Source organism: Osmia lignaria, chromosome 3 (genome assembly GCF_051020975.1).
Source record: "Osmia lignaria lignaria isolate PbOS001 chromosome 3, iyOsmLign1, whole genome shotgun sequence".
NCBI classification, from domain to species: Eukaryota; Metazoa; Arthropoda; class Insecta; order Hymenoptera; family Megachilidae; genus Osmia; species Osmia lignaria.
This window is the reverse complement of record NC_135034.1, coordinates 5,593,036-5,611,436: the sequence shown is the minus strand read 5'-3', so window position 1 is coordinate 5,611,436 and position 18,401 is coordinate 5,593,036. Positions and strand designations below refer to the sequence as shown.

The window sequence follows — 18,401 nt, the reverse complement described above, 5'->3', positions numbered from 1 at the left end:
AATAATTCTTTCCTTAACAGTGATAGTTTTTTTTTAATAAACATTATAAATATTACAGTTTTGTATAAGACTTTGTAATACTATTCTCTCTATTTAATGATATTCACTGTGTTATATTTGTTTGAAATAAATGTCATTAAATAGATGTAATAACAATCATTTTATATACAGATATCCTAAACTAATATTAATACTAACATATAAACTGTTCTTAATTATTTCTTCTGGGATGTAGAAGGTTCCTTTCTTACAAGAGACATTTTCCCACCTAAAGCTTTTTCTCTCAGTTCATTCTCCATTGCTCTATTAACTGTTTTACTGATCATTTGTTTCAATTTGTGTGCCTCTTCAAATTTCTTCTTTTTTGGCTGTATAGGTGCATCTAATAAAAAACAATAATGTGTTAATAAAATTGAATGTATTTATAACTACAGAATGAAAGTCACATGTAAATATTAATTACTGTTCCGCCGCTGAATAGGAAGACCCTTTCTATTTTTATTACTCTTAGCTTTTCCTTTTGCCGATGTGGGTACTTTAGTTTTCACTTTTAATTTCCCTTGAGCCATGACTTAAATGCTTGTCAGCTACTTGAACAAACACGTATATTTATGTATGTATTTACAGTGACTACAGGTATACGTAGCTCGATCTGTACTGGTAGTCACTGAGCTGCATCAGGCTGACCTACATGAAGTTAGCCGGAAAGAATAATAAAATATGATTATTTTTAATTTTTCTTAGTGTATTTCGTTTGTAAATTGTTTGTGATTGATTGTGAGTCTATTTTTAACGTTTGTGACAAATTACTTCTTTTGTAATTAGCAATATATCATTTTCATTGTTTGTGAGTGAATAATTTCTTAATTATCTACAAGTTTGTATTGTAATAAATAATTGTAGTGCGCATGCGCAGAATATACTCAGGACTCTTGCCAACAGTGGACCGGTGCGTTACATATAGCGGAAATCGTTTAAATTTTCTATGTTTTATATTCTATGGGCAAAAGTTCTTTTAATTTTTTGGAACAACTGTCATTATGCTGAAGATCTTTTATAATAAAATAACAAAAATAATAAAATTCATATATTTTTATATATTATATATTATTTATAAATATTGTAAACCGAGTTCCTTTTCTTTCTCTTATTCTTTCCGCTAGCTTCATGTAGATAGCTAAAGGCCTCCATGTACCCTTATTTTATGTTCTGCGTTCATCTAATTTACTGTAATTATCTTCTAAGCTTATTGAATAAACTCCTTACGAAGACGAACGTGTTGATTTTATTACTTCCGTCTGCACCCTTATATCACTGCATTCCTAACATACCAGCAACCCTTACATCTCAGTATTCCTAACATCTCTGCATTCTTTTCATCCCTACATTCTTTTCATCACTACATTCCTTACATCTCTTCATTCCTTACATCCCTGCATCCCTTACATGCCTGCATCACTTATATTCCTGTATTCTATACATACCTGTACCTCCCTGAAACTGAGTTGAAATTTTTACGGCTGTAAGGCCTGCGATTTTATACAAATTTAGTTCCTTTTTTCGCCACTAGAGGACGCTGATTCGACATCGAAATTTTAGTTCACATTTTTGCCGTCAGAGGGCCAGAAATTGAGCCAGATTTAGTTCCTTTTTCCAAAACCAGATGGCGCTGATTCGACATCGAAATTTTAGTTCACATTTTTGCCGCTAGAGGGCCAAAAATTGAGCAAGATTTAGTTCCTTTTTCCAAAACCAGATGGCGCTGATTCGACATCGAAATTTTAGTTCACATTTTTGCCGCTAGAGGGCCAAAATTGAGCAAGATTTAGTTCCTTTTTCCAAAACCAGATGGCGCTGATTCGACGTCGAAATTTTAGTTTACATTTTTGCCACTAGGGGGCGCTTTTTTCGAGAATTTCGCGGGAAAGGGATAAGGACATGTAAGGAATGTAGGGATATAAGGGATGAAGCGATGTATGGAATGTAGGGATGACAAGAATGTAGGGATGAAAGGAATGTAGGGATATAAGGGATGAAGAGATGTAAGGAATGTAGCGATATAAGGGATGGAGCGATGTATGGAATGTAGGGATGGAAAGAATGTAGGGTTGAAAGGAATGTAGGGATATAAGGGATGAAGCGATGTATGAAATGTAGGGATGGAAAGAATGTAGGGATGAAAGGAATGTAGGGATATAAGGGATGAAGAGGTGTAAGGAATGCTGGGATGTCAAGAATGCAGACATGTAAAGGAATCTGGGATGTAATGGTTGCAAAGATCTAAAGGAATCAGAAGTGTAAAGGATGCACACAGGAGTAATTAAATCAACACGTTCTGCCTTCTGATAAGTTTATTCAATAGGTCTAAGAAGATAAACACAGCAAATTAAATGCGGCAATAAAATTAAATAAACTACGGAAAGAAATTAGAGGACGATTGTTACACTGGTTGTGCCCTCTTCATACGGACCTGATATCAGATTGGGGTGTTAGGGACCCCAAAGCATGAGTGACGCTCTTTGCATACAGATGTTTTGGTATCCGGGGTGTCAGGGACCCCGAAGCGCTGGTTACTCCTACTGCATACTGATTAGATACGGTCTTGGGGTGTCAGGGACCCCGAAGCGCCGGTTACTCTTACTGCATACCGATTAGCTACCGTCTAGGGGTATTAAGGACCCCGAAGTACGAATAGCGCTCTTTGTATACCTGCCTGATATCATCTTGGGGTGTCGGGGACCCCGAAGCGCGGGTTAGTCTATCTGTATACCAGTTAGATACCGTCTTGGGGTGTTAAGGACCCCGAAGTACGGATAGCGCTCTTTGTATACCTGCCTGATATCATCTTGGGGTATCAGAGACCCCTGAGCACAGGCAATTCTCTTTGCATACCGACATTATGTCATCCGGGGTTTCAGAGACCCCGATACATCAATGGCGCTCTCTGTATACCGACCGGATATCGTCTTGGGGTGTCAGGGACCCCAAAGCAGAATTTTCAATATGTAATAACTATTGTATTGTATTGTTATAATATAATAATTATCAAAGATTCGTATGCTTATGTAAAAAAAAGAATAGTTTTAAGGATAATAATGATTTTATAACTAAATAAAATGTTGTGTATGTCACCTTTGATTAATCTAATATAAAGTGGTTCCCCGAAAATTTTAAAACTCATCAGTACTATGCATTTTTAATAATATCCTATTATTATGATAAAATTTATTAAAATATAACAGATGAATAATAATTGATGCGGTGTATTTAATTATTTAATGCACAACCTAATTGCGAACTATGTTAATTGAATTTGTATTCGGAGCATTTATATCCCAGCTGTAATATTATCTAGCATATACCGTTATCAGACCATCCATCTATTTTTTACAAGAACATCAAGTTTACGTCTCGTTTCTTCCCTCTTAGTTGCTTAATAAACAGAGAAGAATTAAGCCATAAGAATGGCACTATCTAAACCAACGAATTTCATACTTCATCTTACTAGTGCTTATTTCGAGCGTCTTTATAATAGCCCATTAAAAACTAAAGCAATCACCAGGTATGTTACTGTTCCAATTTGAGAGAAAGAATAAATAATAAATTTTATTAAATTGATGAATGAAATATGATATGGCTACTTTTTGTTTTAGTTGCATAATCGCCACTCTCGGAAATTTTATATCGCAAAAGATTTCTGGAGTAAAACGTCTTAATCAAGATAGCTTACTTGCCTTTGCTCTCTTTGGGTAAATTTAATTTACTCAAATTTTGCGCCATAATTCGCATTTAGATTTTTTTATATTAGAATATCATTTTATTTTATAGATTACTTTTTGGAGGACCTGCCCCACATTACTTTTATACTTTTATGCAACCATTACTAAAGAATCCTCTTATACTTTTATTGGTAGAGAGATTGTTATATACACCATGTTATCAAGCATTAGCATTATATATGATAGCTTTGTTTGAGGTATAATCATTTACTTCATAGCTAATTTATATTCATAATTTAATACACTTTATCGTATTAAAATTCATTTTACTGCAGGGTAACACATATGAGGATTCTTACAAACAACTGAAAAAGTTGTACTTGCCTGTACTTACTGCCAACTTGAAATACATAACATTGTTACAGTATCTGAATTTGAAGTATGTTCCACCATTGGTAAGTATTATCATTGTGTAATAAATTGTTTGAGTATATATTTTCTGTGGTCTTAAATAAAAAATACATTTCTTGTAAATTTCTTTACAGTTACGTGTTCTGGTGGTAAATTTAATTGGTTTCTTCTGGGCCATATACCTTGCACAACAGAGATCCAAGCAATCAACAGGAAAATAACATATTAATACTTAATAAATTTGACTTACGGTGTTGTTAGGTATAAAATTAAGAACATAAAAAGGGGACCATACTTGTTAGGGTTGATACATATTTTGCGTGTACATTATGTAAATACTCATTCCAATGTTGAGCTTTATTTTCTATGTATGTATTGCAGTATCATATTGCAAATACCTGAATTAATATGCAAACTATAAAGTAAGAATATTTATGAATAAACTATGTAAGAGCTTTGAAGGAAGGGAAGCAATGTTTTAAGCTTTTTAATTTAATCACACAACAACAATACAGAGTATATTACAGATATAATCAGAATTTTTTTCATATCAACGATGGTAACATTCGATGGCTGTAAATTATGAATAATAAATATTAATGTCAAAAGCCATGGTGGACAAAGTTTAACAAGTTTCACTTTTGCATACTCGTGAATTTCATTTCATGCGTCGTTAAAAGATTATGGTACTATAGAAAAACTGTTAGTGAAATGTTAAAATAACATTCTTTAAATTTACTAATTTTATAAAACAGGTATATTGAGATGAGAACATTTTTATTCCATAGATATGCATCAATGAAGAACCAGTATTGCAACACCATAACACTTGACAACTTCTTAATAAAACTGAGTCAGTCATTATGCAAGAGCTAATTCTATGTAGTTTTGTCTATCTAATTATAAACAACGTAGACTTTTCAAATATGACTTTAAACCCTATACATACATTTTCAAGACTTAACTTTGAATAATCAAGACTAGTCTAATTATGTCTTTTGGTACGCTGCCTGGCCTTATAGCCAAGAAAAAAACATTTTTGACTAGTGTTCAGATAAATTGAGTATTGCAAGTAAAAGAAAGTTCAAAAGTTTATCACTTTTATACTTTTTCTTTGTTTGATAAATGACTAGTAAGTTGTGACAATAAATAATTAAATAAATAAATAATTAAACATTTAAATAAATATACAATTCTTTAAATATTGAGTATGTAGAATGAAAAGCAAATGAGCAAAGTGCTAGGTTTCATTATGCACAATAATATCTATGTACAAAAGGAACAGATGTAGAAGATTGCACTAAAATGTCAATTATAAAAATAATAAATATCAATTATAAATAAAATAGTCTAGTATGTTTAATTATCAATGGAATGTCTAGAATTTGACTAGCTGGTGTTTGTATAACAAACAATCACATGATTAAACAATCATGCAAATGTAGCACTACTTGTGTAGTATTAAATGAACTTTTAAATAATGGAATAGCTATTGAATAATAACGTGAGATCTTAAGAAGCTGCAACCAACATAGTTTATGATGTTTTATAATCATCATTGCCTCCTTATTGCTTAAATACTTAGATGTAAGTAAGTCTACGAAAAATGTCTTTATATGAAGACTTAAAATTCTCAAAGTTGTGACACAACATAATCCACATTTATCATTTTTTTTTTTAAAACGATCATATCGCAAAATATTATATTCCTATTATTAAAATCTCATTCAATTACATTAAATTAAATAATAAATAATAAATAGAAATCGATTTTTTCTATTTTCAGATTAATAAATTTGCCCTAACAATTAACAGGATAATTGCACTGTAGTTACATTGAAATCACTAGCTTTGATCACCTGATTAAATTAAAACTGAAATTAAAATAATGAAATATACTAATACTGAGACTGATGGCATTATGATGAATCACCACCAATGAGTATTATTAAGTCATGAGATCAAATGTATAAATGCCTATTAAGAATTTACAAATACTTAAAGATCATGCATCAAACTTAGAATGGCGTTTCTTCTCTTAGTATCTTGAAATCATATTTTTTGATATCAGAAAATAGGTAAAACTTTCTTGTTAATAAACGTGATTTGTATTATGCAACAGTGTTAGAAAAAGCGTGAAAGAGACTTCCATGATCCATACCATTCCAAATCTGATACATAAAAAGGAACGTCGAGTGTCTTTCAGGGATCCAGTTGATCGCTTCAGCGCGTGTACGATGGACTCCGACTTGGGAAACAACTTGATTGATGACTTGGACTTGACCAATTACTATGTCTGCTGCTTTCTGAACTACTCGGTGACGAGGGTGGTGTCGGAGTCGGTCGGTGATATGGAATTGGTCGCTTCCTGGCGCTAAAATAAATAACTGTCAATATTGTATAAAACTGTATATACAATGAAACATTTCTTCAAATTCAAGTAAATGTATATATTAATCAGAAATAATTACTATGTCCAAATTAACATCAAAATGTATGATTCAACGTATACTGTAATTACAGAAAGGAAATAGCAAACTAAACCATGCAATGCAATAAAATAAAATACCATGCAAAATAAAAATGTGTCACTTACCTTGGTGGAAGTTTGATCAAGGAAGATAGTGGATCAAAAATGATTCACAAAACACAATGAAAGAAATCTTGAACTAAAGAAAGAGGCTTGCTTTATAGCGGTAAATACATTTTATTTTGTGACATAAAATAAAAGAAAACTTCTACTGTAAATGTATAATTTACAATAATTTATAAGGAAAATACACGCATGCTACATCTACATGATATCTGTAGATTATTTATAAGCAATTTAGATAAAAATGAGAAACAAAAAGAAAAAAAAAATACGAAAGAAAAATCATACAAACATAAATATACTTGTTTGACGAAATACGATTCGTATTATCGATAAGAATTGAGTAAATACACACGTTTACTCTAGAAAACGAAACGTAATTATCGAACTTATTGTTTACAGAGTAGAAATTTTCATTAGTGTCTAAAAATAATCCCTTAGAAAATTACTTGATGTTATATCGTTAAAAATTATTTAATAATAATGTTTCATACTATTTACGAGACTATAATAAAACGACACGACTCATCATCACGCTTATTCAATAATTATTAAACTATTCATTTGTATCTGTCATTTGCTTGTATGAAAATGAAATCCGGTATGCATTTTTACTACTACATTATATAATCGTAGGAAAATAAAAGAAACATCTGTGCCAAGCCGTAACTTTATCTTCTATGCCTGTCCCTCGATCTGTCCCTGTAGGACACAATACAAAATGGCATTAGTTTAATCATACAATTTAAACCTTATGTACTTATCGGATACCATCGCTTTGCTTGTTCTTACGACAATTTTTTCAAAATGAATCAATAGCGAGAAACAAAATAAAAAATGCAAATAAATACGAAGATAAAAATAAAGGTTTGGAAAAGGTAGACATCTCTACGGTCGATGCAGTGGTCTTACAAAATTTGGCTTGGTGCTCTGTAAAATCTGTTGCTACGAGGGTGTTCACCTTAACACCTACCTTGTAATACGACGTCTATCTAAGAAACTAGGTGAACCATGACGTCGTGGTATCGACGGAGAACGTGACCTACTCGAGGCTGAACTGCTGGAGGTTGAACGAGAAGATCTGCTAGAAACACTGCTTGATGATCTCGATGAGCTAGAGAAACTTCTACGACTATGCCTTGAACTGTGAACAGGAACAATAAATATTACAACAATAACCATAACATGTTACTAATTATTATTAAAATATAATTTACCTTAAAGAAGAACGTGAACTGCTTCTAGAGCGACTTCTCTTTTCTTTATCCCGTGATATCCTAGACAATGACCGTGATCGGCTCCTCGACTTCTTCGACAATGACCGACTTCTAGATTTCTTCGACAACGACCGACTTCGTGATTTCTTCGACAACGACCTACTCCTCGACTTTTTCGACAACGAACGACTCCTGGACCTTTTCGATAACGACCTGGTCCTACTTCTGGACCTTGACTTCTCTGGAGAACGAGAAGGGGACTTTTTCGAACGCGAGGCCGACCTCGAACGGGAGTGTTTCGACTCCGAAGAAGACCTCGATCTGGTTAATCTCTTTGATCTTGTCGGTGATTTTGGTGATTTCTTGGATCTCGAAGGTGAGACAGAAGATTTATGCCTAGGAGATACAGACTTCTTGCTTCTCGATGGGGAACGTGATTTCTTCTCTCTGGAGACTGACCTCGATCGATGTCTAGGCGATCTGGGAGACCTTTTCTCCGCAGACGTCGACCTTGTGTGCACTCTGGAAGGCGATCTAGAATAGGATTTATCTCTTGAAGAATGTTTCTTGGAAACAGGTGAATTCTTCTTTGAAGTGGATGGAGATGCAGATCCTTGCTTAGACTTGCTCACGTTGTTCGATAGAGGAGGAGGCGGTGATTCGCTCGGAGAACGCAGTTTTATCGTTGCATCTTTGTCAGCTATTGCCGGAGGTGGCGAGTGCGGTGGTGATTTGCCTTGCGACGAACATTTCCACGAACCGTACAACCATAACGCTAAAATAAGCGGAGACTTTTTCTTAGGAGTACTCGGTGATGATTCCTGATGATTCGTTTCGGCTGCCACACTCGGAGACCTTGAGGCTACTTTATTCGACACCTGGGACATGGGAGGAGGTGATTCACTAGGGGACCGTATTTTTATAGCTGCCTCTTCTCGTGTTAACGGTAACGCGGGTGACGGTGATCTGCTCGACACTGGAGACTGAATAGCAGGTAGGTGAGACGACACAGGTGATTTTGACTTAGACTTTTCTTCAGCAGGACCAATTGTGTTTTGTACCATTTTCGGTGGTTCATTTGGTAAAGCTATATCAAGGATATTGTCTTCTTTCTTCTCTTCCTTAACTTTAATAGGATTTATTGCCTTCTTACCAATGGATTCTCGAGCCTTCGCGGCTAATCCACTCTGTAAACGTTTCAAAGTGTGTAACTCTTTCATCTTCTCTTCGTCTTCAGGTTTCGGCTCGTCGTCCGCCATGTCGGTTTCATCCTCGCTAGAAGATCGTAGCCTGACCCTGGGAGTAATTGTTCTCAATTTCCTCGTTCTAGAGCTAGAGCGAGACTTTCGTTTACTACTATCGCGATTCTTCTTCTCGTCACGCTTCTTCTTCTCCTCCGATATCTGCTTATACCGTTCTGGATTCTTTCTTACCGGAGAATAGCTCAAGGTGGATCGTCTAGATCTACTCCTAGTCCTGCTGCGACTTCTACGACGTTCTCTAGATCTTTCTCGTCTGTCCCTTTGCCTTCTGGGTGATCTTGATCTCCTTCGCGAATCCGATCTACGACGCCAGGGAACGGGTGATGGTCTGCGTCGTGACCCGTAACGATCGTACCTTGACCGACTCCTGCTTCTGGATACAGAGTATCTGTTATACCTTCTAGGAGATCTTGAAATCCTTCTTCTCCTAGGCGAAGGACTAACTCGTCGCGACCTTGAGTATCTTCTAGGAGATCTTCCTCTGTCGATTCTACTTCTCGACGGTGATCTATGACGCCGTGGTGGAGGACTCTTGTGCACAACGACTGGTGACTTATCCCTCTTCTCTGGAACAATCTTCTTGATGGGAGAATCTTTCTTTTTAATTGGCGGAGTTTCATTTCTACCCTTTTCTTGCTTCTTTGGAGAACGATTCGAGCGAGATTCTTTTGTTACATTTACTGTTTCGTCGTTCTTTGTCTTTTCCACGGCTTTGTCATGTTTCATAGACTTCCTTGGCCTTTCTGACGAGCTAAACAATTTATGTATATGTTATTTAAGATTCTAATTGTGGACATGAATTTTGAAAGTGATTATCTTTATAAATATACCTGTCTGTCGAACTCTCAGATGACTGATGCTTCCTCTTGACAGCTACTTTCTTCTTCTAGAAGAAGAATAGTACAGATTATTAAATTAAACACCATTATCTAACGAACACCGATCATGCATATGTATTTGTTAGTAGGATTAAAAAAAAAGAGAGAGAGATTGCAATTATTAAGACTTTTTGGAGTCTGCTCATTTGCTCTAATACAAATATACATGATATGTATGTAATGTTTAGACTAAAAGTTCGTGTACTGATAGAGAAAATAAAAATCAGAAGTAGGTGAACATTGTATGCCGTTAATATACTTTGCATTGCACCTGTATCAAAGAACAAGCAGTCTCCTATTTATTATTATCTCGCAAAATGTGATGGTGCTCGACACAAAACGAGTGAAAAGGCAACAACAATCGCAAAATTCGTACGAATAGAAAAATCACAAATTATTTATTACATTGATTAGCGGCATATCTGGTACTCACTCAGGGAATATATCCTGTCAAATGGCGCTGATAATTACAAACAATACTGAGATTTACACTTTTGAAATAATGACTGTTAATTTTTTTTTTCTTTTTTTTTTTGAAAATCAGATGAAAATCTTTACAGAAACAAGCAATGAATCATGCTTATTCAAAGTTAGGCAGCAACACAAATTTTTGATAATTCAATGTTTTAATTAACAAACTAATTAGGGGAAAGGATAAAATGAACGTAAAAGTAGAATGTCGCATGCACCTGCTTCACGTGCTAAGGTATATATGAATATAGAGATTTATAAATATGTATATGTATGTATAGAAAGATAGAGAGAGAGGAAGAGAGAAATTTTATATCCGTTTCCTTCGTATTTGTTTCTCCTACCTCGTGCTTTTCTTTTGCCTCAGCTTTAGACTTCTTCTTCTTCTTTTTCTTTTTCTTCTTTGATTCTGTTTCAGAAGAACTATGCAACATACAATTACATTATATTAATAAACACATAAATACTTATAAAAGAGGTTACTTTTAATTTATATTATTACCTGCTATCATCTGACGCTTCACTAGAATCACTATCAGAGGAACTAGCCTCAGTCTTCTTGTGTTTCTTTTCCTTTTTCTTCTTTTTAGATTTTTCTTTTTTCTTGCTAGCCTTTGGCGATTCCGACCTAAGGAATTCATTTGTCATTAATAAAAGTTTCACTGAATGCAATCATAATTTTGTTTGTTTATTTGTATTCTTATTTTTTTTCTTTTTTAAATAATATTTAGTTATTAATTCTTGCAGTGGGCGTCTTCCTGTCGACAAGTGCATACCTTGTGCTGACAATAAAGAAAGCTGTAGTACAATGTATCCGTGTGTGAAACAAATACTTTATTCTAATGATACAAGCTACCTGCTTTTCGATCAAAGTAACGAACAAATTTGAAAAATTAAGAATTCAGAACGCGTGTATTCCGACGGAATTTTGCACTGAACTATTTCAGCATCTGGATAAGGTATTGAATTGAAAGAAAAATAAGATGGAAACTAACTTATTTATATATGTATATTTATATATATAGAGAGAGAGAGAGGAAATGCAGCATGTAAACAGTTTAATACTTGTCAATATATAAAAAATAAAAGAATAAATAAAATTGATTTTATTTCACCGCAATCCCAAGTGAATTAAGTAATAAAAAATATAAATACAACGATACATATACAGGTGAAAGTCACAATATTGGGCTATAGCTAACAAACCGACTACATAATCACTCATTTGAAAGATTTAGTTTATCATACTTCTTTCCAATCATTGTTACTCTACTATCTAAGATTATGTATACATATGCAGAAACCAAATCTTTCAAAAATTTTACAAAAGACAAGTATACAAAATATGAGGAGTATTGATATAATATGGGATTAGCATTACCTTGATAACCATCGATAGGGACGGACTTGTCAGAAAAAAATAGAGAGATGACATTAACAACAAGCTTTATCGATAACAACAACAAAGATAGAAATGCATGATTTACGCGTCAGATTAAACGTTATTTTAATTAGAAATAAAGAAACCGCGATATTGAAAATTGTACATCAAGTAAATGTTTGCCCATTACGCACATTCCTTACACCATCATTATTGAATCTAAACACATATTATAATTTATTATACTGATGTTACACGAATTGGAGTATAGCAAACATTTACCTCCGATTTGCGCCTGTGAGACAAAATACCTAAACATAATGCAACGAATGGACTCGATTATCTTTTTTTTTTCATTTCTCAATACAGAGTATAATATCATTTTCTCAAGAGTGTTTTTTTCATTTTTTGAAAGTAGACGCGACGACCACACTTACCTACTGAGCCTACTGGGTAGGCACTCAGTCCTCCTCAGTTCTGTTTGAAACAGAGAAAGGTGTATGGGACATGAAATAGTAGGTGAGTCATGAGTCAGTATCTGACAAGAGGTGTGTAGTAAGCAAATGAACGAGTGTGGATTTGCGGTAAATGAATAATTAACCGGGGGAGGAGAGGAACTACTACAGGGGGATGTTTGTTCGGTCTTGGAACCTGGATTCATGTTCGTTCTTTCTGCAAATAAATGTAATTTTTACTTAACAATTAAGCCACCTTATAAGTGTACATATATTATAACATTGCACTATAATATAACAAATATTGACTACTATTTTATTCCTACTATACTATATAGTATGCTGTAGTAATACTACTGCTACGCCATAGTATACAGTGTTGTTATCCAATTATACCACAGCACAATGTAATAATATATATACAATTATCGTAAGTTTTCACAATCATTGGAACACAGAATCCAGCCTCCACTGACCCGTGCACCATTACGTTGTCCTTTACCTTTCCTTCTTGTGCTTCTTTCCCTTTTTCTTCTTGATAGCGCTACCGGATCGTTTTCTCTTCTTTTTCTCCGGAGAGGCGGAGGTCGTGTTTGGTACTGGACTTGGTGTTCGAACCAGGTCGTACACTTTGCTAGCCGCCGCTCTTGCCTCCGCTTCGCGCGCGTGTCTTTCCGGATCTAGGCTACTTCCTTCTACGAAGAACTCCGATATGCCGAATGCCTCTCGTAGCTTGGCATTTTTCTCTTGTTGCGCCTCGGCAATCTGATGTGTCTCTCGAACGCTGAAAGAATACATAAACGCTGTAGTACCAATTCAAATTAAATACACTGATTTAAGATGAGTAAAAGCAACTGATGCCACGAATGTTTTCAACGAGGGATACCATATGTAATCACAATGACCCCGTGGATCAAGTTCGCACATAGAAACACGTGACCAGTGGAGCAAGAGACACATTTAACACGACACAGAGCTACGAGTATAAATAAACACACTTGAAATGGTGGAGGGAGCACCGTAACCCATTTTGATATTTTACAATATCACTCGATGGTTCGAATAAGAAAGGGAAGGAGAATTCGTACCGCGTCGAGATTTTCACCGTCATCGTCGCGCGCGAAAGAACTTAGCGGGTTTCACGACGATCCATCGAGCTAGCAGCAAAAGCTATGACAAATAAAGGGTTGCTGGAGATTGTGCTCCTCGGAGTTGTCGCGATGAACGTCGATGAAAACGTCCGGACAATGCGGCAAGGTAGTGACATAACAGCAGAGAGGCTCTATACGAGGAGACCCCTCTTCTGCCCCACGACGTGAAAAGTACCAAGCGAGGCCGGGGTCGGTCGAGCCACCCCTACGCCAACGCTCGAGCGCGGATCAATACAATCCAGCTGTTCTCTTTTCTGCTATCCCTTTCGCGCCACTCGCCCGCTACACGCTCGAATTCAGCAGCCAACCGCTCGCTGGCTGCTCACCCCCCAGCTCAGCTTAACCGGGAAAATGATTTTTTTCTCTCTACCCCCTCTTTTTGATTACCCTTTAACACGCTTTCACTCTGTTCTGTTAAATTTACCGAAAATTCTATTCAGCTAATTTTATCTTCAACACATTTTGGTCCTCTGTGAATCTAATAATTAGATCTTTTGGCTTTTAGAAATTCTAAGGATCTTAATTTCAATGTTCACAGCGTGTCAAAGGGTAACAGTTGTTTACACGAAAATGTTTCCCTTTCGTAAGGGATTAGGGAGTCAACAGTATGAGTCATCCCCAGTGTGAAGAGAAAAGCTGTTTGCCTTTTTAATCTCTTTTCACCCTCCGTTCTTTTTATTCATCCTCTATTAAAGCTGGACTTTCCTTTAACATTTTCTAGTCAACTACTATCTGTATTAATGTTCAAAGCTATTACAACTAGTTACATAAATAGGATCAATGAATAGTTTTTATGGCATCTCTAGGTTGCTTCTTCTATTAAGACTGAGCAAGACATACCCTTTAGATACCTCAAGAAGAGAAGCGTTTCAATTTTTATTCGAAATAAAATCTTTGTTCTGCTGTAACTTGATATTAATTTGACATCTCCATTGGCAATATAATTATTTTGTAATTAATGTTAAGTGTTGAAGAAAGTTAAACAGGAGTAGATACAGATACCGATTAGAGATATTAAATATCCCTGTAATCAGAGAAATCTAATTTTTAAATATGCAAATAAAATATAAAATCACCTGACGACGGAGCGTATATTGCTTCGCCGTCCGGCGAGTAGATGCAGTTGTATACGTTGACAACAGCAACAATGTTGTCGCATCTGCAATTGTGCACGCTTCTTTCCATTCGCCGCTTGTAACTTCCTCTTCCTGGATCTCTTCGCGACCTTCTGTCGATCCAAGAAGAAATTCCCACGCCACAGGGTCTCGAAGAAGGCGCGACCGTCGGCTGGACCGCGTCCACGTGCTGGCTTCGACGGAGACACCGTTACGGACATGGTCATTCCTCGAGTATAAACAGCCAACTGAATCCCTCTCGTTCCTCTGATCCTCTTAAACTAATAATCGCGTCGTGGATCCTCTTGAACTTGTTTCCCCTGTAAATTCTCTTCTCTGCTACGAGGCACAACGTTGTTTAATCCCTTAAAACCTTTGTTTTTTACATTTGTTATCCATCAAGCGAGACACAGCGTGTCTACAACGAAGATCCACGATAGCTTCCGGTGTCGTTGTCATTAAATCATTTCATTTCGTTCAACATCCAATTTCCTAGACCATCAATCCCGTAGGGTCTGAATAATTAACGACCGGTAATTAGATGAGCATTAAGGACGATCGGCCGCTAATTTACGCTAAGGAGCTCTGCCGGTCGGGCCACGCTCTGCAAGTACTTCCGATGCAGCTTAATCCCCTTTTCGAGGGAGGCTTTGATAGTTTGGGAGGGTGGAGGCACAGGTAATGGCTTCCTCCCACGATTACAGCAGCACCGCTGCTCTCCTATTCAAAGCTCCTGGCAAGAACAATCATCCGGTGACAATGACGACAAACGTCAGCTTTCCTATGCCCCGTTGGATTTTTTTTTTTTCTTCTCTTTCTCTGGTAGTCGTTGAATAATTTTTTTCTTTTTTTCGTCGTGTCGCTTGATCGATTGCTTCCACCGAGAGTAATCAACGCTGAAACGAGCTTCTCCCTAAATCATCCCTTCTTACTTCATTTCTAGTTGGGGCGATTGCTCCATCAACCACCAGACCATTCTTCGTAGATCTTCCCTTTTGTGCTTTGTACAGTATTATAGATTGTATATTTTAGTGTAAGAATATAAGAGTATATCGTGGTTGTATTTCAGCTTAGACTAAGGAAGACTTCGGATCAGGCACACCATCGTCGTACGACGAGATTTTGGTTTTTCTTAATTAATTATCGTCGACTGATCGACTCGGAGACACATGGATTATCTGGAATATAATTTAGATTCTTTGTCAACTTTTTGATCCCTTTCTCAATCAATTAGAGACACGTGGGGATTGTCTTCTCCCTATCTTTCGAGCTTTATTACTTGCGTTTCTTGGCGGATGAAATTTCAATAATTATGAAATTATTATTTACTCGAGCACGTATTAATCTCTTCTTTTCCAAATTATATTTACGTACCTTACAGTTACACTTAAACGCGACGAGTTAACACTTAATTGAATATACTAATATCGATGGACTACACGCTAATGGAAGACTTTTGTGATTTTCTTATCGAACGTATCACGAGATCGTTACATGTTCCCTTTTTTAAATTCCTTTTTATTTGTCGACGATTCCTGGATATACGTCGAGAGTCGACGACGCGGAGCGTCGCAACGCCGGTCCATCCTCGCACTGAGGCGGAAAAGTCGAGTGAGAGATGCTGGAACAAACTCTCCCTCTCCCCTCGTCCCGATGGATATATAGCTGTTTCTCTTCTCTTTCTGTACACCCTTCGACTCTCCCTTTTCGTGGGTGGCGCCGGCGCTATGGGGTACGTCGATATCGTCGGCGTAATATCCCTGAAAGCCGGCTCGAGGGAACGCGAACGTCTCCACCCTCCAATAATATTGGGTTTAGCGGGAACCTGAGCCTCGACGAGGGGGTGCAAGTGCTCGAAGATTGCATTTACACGAGCTTCCAGTTGAGTAACTATTGGGCTCTTGCCCCGAGGGCTCTCGCGATCACGATCTTCAGATTTTCAAGGGATCTTAGAGACGCACACAATTTTGTAGAATGTACATAAGAGATCCTAAGGTTTTCAAAGTTTGAAGAGAGAAGAACTTAAGAAAAATTGAAACTGTTTTCTGGCAACGTTTCTGCCTAAAGATAAGATCCTTTATATGTTTATACTCGTGACCAATGAGATTTTTAATAAAATATACAAACAGGTTACAGAAAGTGGCTGTCTTATATCGCATACAACATACTTCCTCTCAAACATGGATTCTCTGTTTATTTATTTTAGCAGAATTTCAATATATAATTTGTAATATCATGTATAAATGCAGAAATGTAAAATTAAGAGTGAAATAAATAAAGACTGTACTTACTTTACACGGCCAAATTCATCCCTAGATATTACTGGTTTAGTATCTGTTCCCATTAACATGGATCTGTATGATTCTACTTTTTTTGTTACCTCCTCACTTGTAAACCTGTAAAGTAAAATCCAAATATTAATACAATACAAAAATCCTGGCAAATATTAATTTTGTTAATTATCTGTTCATAGAAAGTACATTGGCTAAGAAATATACACCAGAGATATACATTGAAGCCAAAGGTAAGCTAAATCCAATTGAAGTTTAAAATCTAATTTAGTATTGGGTTCAAGGAGTCAATAAAGCTACACATTTATTACATATGTCATTTTTGAACTTCTTTTTAAGAAAACTATTTTATTCTTCATTTTTAAATTCTCAGTTGTATGATTCATTCGTATAAAAATACCTACCCCTGTTCTTCTAAAATATCTGCTAATTCTGCACATTTTACTTCAACTTTTCTTTTTCTAACATGATCTAGGATTTCTTTGTTAGGTTGTTTATTCAGCTGATCCAATTTTCCTTCATCAGTTTTATAGGTGACTTTATCCTTTGCTTTGCGTATAATTGCCCAATTTCTTTGGACATGTCCATTAGTTCCAGAACCACGTGGTGTTTGTAATCCAATTCCATTATACATTTTGTATTATACCTGCAATATAAAATACAAATATCTTTTGTTAATATTATTATTGTAAACAAACGTATGATATACTATTACTTTATATAATTTACATAATATGGGTTCATTAATTAAATAAGTTTCATCACATATGTTATATCACAGTATTAATATTTTACTTGAATTATAGTCTATAAAGGAATAGGAAGTTTAAATAAAATGATGTTATCAATATTTTTTCTATAGTTGTACAGGTACAAGAAATAAAAGAACATTTCTATAGGCAATTAAAGATTAATAAATATGCTAACAATGAATGACAGTAAGTAATAATAGACATAGTGGCCACATTTAAAAACCTAAATAAAGATTTCCATTACAGCAATTACAAGATAAACTATAATAATCTTTTTAAGCATCATACAAATCTGAACTGAATTGTAACGAATTAATTAATAATATGTCACGATCAAAGTAATAACTCAAAAGGGAACAGGAAGGTAGGTTAGAATATAATACACCCAAATCAATTATCGATCCGGCGAATGCTGCGCAAATTTCACGGCTATATGTTTTACAATACTGTAAAATATTACCTTAGCATTAGTAATAGTAGTGACAATCTTGTTGTGCCATCCACAGAAATGTCGATTTCCCGAATTATTGCAAAATGAAATCGATCACTGAAAAAAAACAACGAGCACCGCGATTTCTGTGGCGTTACAGTTTCACGCGGCAGCCTCGGAACTTACTGTATGGTGGCGCCATTGTTTCTACGAGCGTAGAACCAACAAAGTTGCATCGCCCTGTAATTAATTATTATTCCTGATTAGTACTGATG

At 35.7% G+C, this 18,401-nt stretch overlaps 3 protein-coding genes across 7 annotated transcripts; 1 reads left to right on the top strand and 2 right to left on the bottom strand.

Annotated features, from left to right (window-relative positions):
- Window positions 1-25: 25 nt before the first annotated feature.
- On the bottom strand, window positions 26-682 carry LOC117605252 (uncharacterized). Its single transcript, XM_034326359.2, has 2 exons — window positions 464-682; window positions 26-382 (listed from the first exon to the last, which is right to left on the bottom strand). Exons 1-2 carry the CDS (start codon window positions 567-569, stop codon window positions 216-218), a joined length of 273 nt encoding a protein of 90 aa, XP_034182250.1. The 5' UTR covers window positions 570-682; the 3' UTR covers window positions 26-215.
- A 2,422-nt stretch (window positions 683-3,104) lies between these two features.
- On the top strand, window positions 3,105-5,347 carry LOC117605309 (peroxisomal membrane protein 2). The gene is made up of 5 exons (XM_034326489.2): window positions 3,105-3,562; window positions 3,654-3,749; window positions 3,829-3,976; window positions 4,055-4,174; window positions 4,265-5,347. The coding sequence occupies exons 1-5, from the start codon at window positions 3,465-3,467 to the stop codon at window positions 4,349-4,351; spliced, it is 549 nt and encodes a 182-aa protein (XP_034182380.1). The 5' UTR covers window positions 3,105-3,464; the 3' UTR covers window positions 4,352-5,347.
- A 131-nt stretch (window positions 5,348-5,478) lies between these two features.
- Srrm234 (Serine-arginine repetitive matrix 2/3/4) lies at window positions 5,479-18,366 on the bottom strand. Of its 5 annotated transcripts, none has more exons than XM_034326468.2 (10): window positions 18,157-18,366; window positions 17,349-17,590; window positions 16,945-17,049; window positions 12,890-13,171; window positions 11,054-11,179; window positions 10,896-10,974; window positions 10,033-10,088; window positions 7,941-9,953; window positions 7,697-7,867; window positions 5,479-6,504 (listed from the first exon to the last, which is right to left on the bottom strand). In XM_034326468.2, the coding sequence occupies exons 2-10, from the start codon at window positions 17,576-17,578 to the stop codon at window positions 6,354-6,356; spliced, it is 3,213 nt and encodes a 1,070-aa protein (XP_034182359.1). In that variant the 5' UTR covers window positions 17,579-17,590; window positions 18,157-18,366; the 3' UTR covers window positions 5,479-6,353. The 5 variants fall into 5 exon arrangements, with proteins under 5 accessions (XP_034182359.1, XP_034182360.1, XP_034182363.1 ...); XM_034326470.2 differs by lacking the exon at window positions 5,479-6,504 and adding an exon at window positions 7,168-7,425; XM_034326469.2 differs by lacking the exons at window positions 16,945-17,049; window positions 17,349-17,590; window positions 18,157-18,366 and adding an exon at window positions 14,615-16,906.
- Between the last annotated feature and the right edge of the window lie 35 nt (window positions 18,367-18,401).